The sequence below is a fragment of the Psammomys obesus genome, unplaced genomic scaffold (genome assembly GCF_907164565.1).
Source record: "Psammomys obesus unplaced genomic scaffold, mPsaObe1.curated_primary_1811, whole genome shotgun sequence".
Taxonomy (NCBI): domain Eukaryota; kingdom Metazoa; phylum Chordata; class Mammalia; order Rodentia; family Muridae; genus Psammomys; species Psammomys obesus.
This window is the reverse complement of record NW_026589732.1, coordinates 9,145,266-9,148,150: the sequence shown is the minus strand read 5'-3', so window position 1 is coordinate 9,148,150 and position 2,885 is coordinate 9,145,266. Positions and strand designations below refer to the sequence as shown.

Genomic DNA, 2,885 nt, shown 5'->3' with positions numbered 1-2,885 from the left:
GCAACAAATTAAGTAATCCAATTAAAAACGGGATACAGAGCTAAACAGAATTCTCAATAGAGGAATATGGAATGGCAGAGAAACACTTAAAGAAATGCTCAACATCCTTAGCTATCAAGGAAATGCAAATCAAAACAACCCTGAGATTTCCCCTTTTACCCATCAGAATGACTAAAATAAAAAACTCAAGTGACAACACATGCTGGAGAGGATATGGAGAAAGGGGAACCTTCCTCCATTGCTAGTGGGAATGTAAACTTGTACAACCATTTTGGAAATCAATCTGGCACTTTCTCAGACAATTAAGGATAGTGCTACCTCAAGATCCAGCTATACCACTCCTAAGCATATATCCAAAATATGCTCAAGTACACAACAAGGATATTTGCTCAACCATGTTTGTAGCAGCTTTATTTGTAATAGCCAGAAGCTGGAAACAACTCAGATGCCCTTCAACTGCAGAATGGATACAGAAATTGTGGTACATTTACACAATGGAATACTACTCAGCAATTAGAAACAAGGAAATCATGAAATTTGCAGGCAAATGGTGGGAACTAGAAAAGATCATCCTGAGTGAGGTATCCCAGAAGCAGAAAGACAAACATGGTATATACTCACTTGTAAGTGAATATTAGACATAAAATATAGGATAATCATACTAAAATCTGTACATGTAAGGAATCTAATCAAGAAGGAGGACCCTAGGTAAGATGTTCAATCCTCACTCCGAAAGGCAAACTGGATGGACATTAGAAGAGGGAAAAAAACAGGGAACAGAACAGGAGCCTACCACAGAGGGCCTCTGAAAGACTCTACCCAGCAGAGTATCAAAGCAGAGGCTGAGGCTTACAATCAAACTTTGGGCAGAGTGCAGGGAATCTTATGAAAGAAGGGAGAGATAGAAAGACCTAGAGTGGACAGGAGCTCCACAAGGAAAGAGAAAAAAATATGGGCACAGGGGTCTTTTCTGAGACTGATACTCTAACCAAGGACCATTCATGGAGATATCCTTGCACATATACCCCTGCACAGATATAGACCATGGCAGCTCAGTGTCCAAGTGGGTACCCTAGAAAGGGGAACAGGGATTGTCTCTGACATGAACTCAGTGGCTGGATCTTGATCACCTCCTCCTGAGGGGTAAGCAGCCTTACCAGGCCACAGAGAAAGACAATGCAGCCAGTCCTGATGAGACCTGATAGGCTAAGGTCAGGGAGGATGAGCTCCCCTATCAGTGGACTGGTGGAAGGGCATGGGTGGAGAAGAGGGAGGAGGGAAGAGAAGATGAAGGGAGGGTAAGACTGGGAGGGAATGAGGAAGGAAGCTACAGTTAGGATGCATAGTGAATAAACTGTAATAAATAAAAATATAAATATATTTAAAAAGAATAAAAAAGAATTCTTGGGAAAAAAAAAACCAGCTGCAGAGTTTCAGCTCAGAATTGATGATCAATATGATAATTTATCTCTCATCACCATATTGCTTATTCTCAACCCTACATTGCTTATTCTTATTTTTCTTCTTCCCCTCCTTTCCATTCTCTCTCTCTTTGTTTAACTCCTTCCCTCTTTCTTTGAGTTTAATGCACATTTTAATATTCTGTACTGATATACTTGAATCTGCTATAGTATAGAATATGCCATTTATATATATATTTTGAATTATTACAGGTAAGAGAAAGACAGTACAATGGAATGGGAAAACCGCACTTATTTGGAAGAATTTTTTCTGAAGGGGCTTTCTGGTTATCCTGGGCTAGAGCATCTCCTTTTCATGCTCATCTTAATGATGTATGCAGTCATCCTGGTGGGCAACGGCACCCTTATTATAATCAGCATTTTTGACTCTCAACTTCATACTCCTATGTACTTCTTCCTGGCAAACCTGTCTTTTTTGGACATCTGTTTCACCACCTCCTCTATTCCCTTCACCCTGGTAAGCTTTCTCTCAGAAAGAAAAACTATTTCCTTCCTTGGCTGTGCAGTGCAGATGTTTCTTGGCTTAGCCATGGGGACAACAGAGTGTGTGCTCCTGGGTATGATGGCCTTTGACCGCTATGTGGCTATCTGCAACCCTTTAAGGTACCCTATCATCATGAGCAAGAATTCCTGTGTAACCATGGCAACTGGGTCCTGGTTTTCAGGGCTTGCCAACTCTGCAGTACAAACTGCATTCGTGATGCGATTGCCTTTCTGTGGAAATGTCATCAATCATTTTCTCTGTGAAATCCTAGCTGTCATGAAGATGGCTTGTACTGACATCTCAGGCAATGAATTCATCATGCTTGTGGCCACAACTTTGTTCACTTTGATGCCACTGCTCCTCATTGTCATCTCGTACTCATTAATCATTTCTAGCATTCTCAAGATTCGTTCTGCTGAAGGAAGAAGGAAAGCCTTCTCTACCTGCTCAGCCCACTTCACTGTGGTGATAATATTCTACGGGACCATCCTCTTCATGTACATGAAACCCAAGTCTAGAGACTCACTCAATGTACATGACTTGGATGCAACAGACAAACTTATATCCATGTTCTATGGGGTGGTGACTCCCTTGATGAACCCTTTAATCTATAGCCTCCGAAACAAAGATGTGAAAGAGGCCATAAAAAATATGAAGAGAAGGTTCTTAGGCAAATAAATGGTCAACATGTTGGACACTGTTTAAACTCAAAACTTAGATTGGAATTTTAGTTACTTTGCTTCCTTCTTTATCTTTTTATGCAGTATGTTCACATTTCTATAATGAGATACAGCATTTCAAAATTATTGCATGTTTATAAAGAATGTTCAAGGTTCTAGGAAGAATAAGGAAAAAAGTAACAACATTGAGACATAACCGCTTTCTGACATTTTGGGCAGCATCTTTATAGTTCTGAATTT

At 40.2% G+C, this 2,885-nt stretch overlaps 1 protein-coding gene across 1 annotated transcript; it reads left to right on the top strand.

Moving 5' to 3' along the window:
* Positions 1-1,692: 1,692 nt before the first annotated feature.
* Positions 1,693-2,643, top strand: LOC129675321 (olfactory receptor 13C9-like). Its single transcript, XM_055605359.1, has one exon. The coding sequence runs from the start codon at positions 1,693-1,695 to the stop codon at positions 2,641-2,643; it is 951 nt and encodes a 316-aa protein (XP_055461334.1).
* Positions 2,644-2,885: the final 242 nt, after the last annotated feature.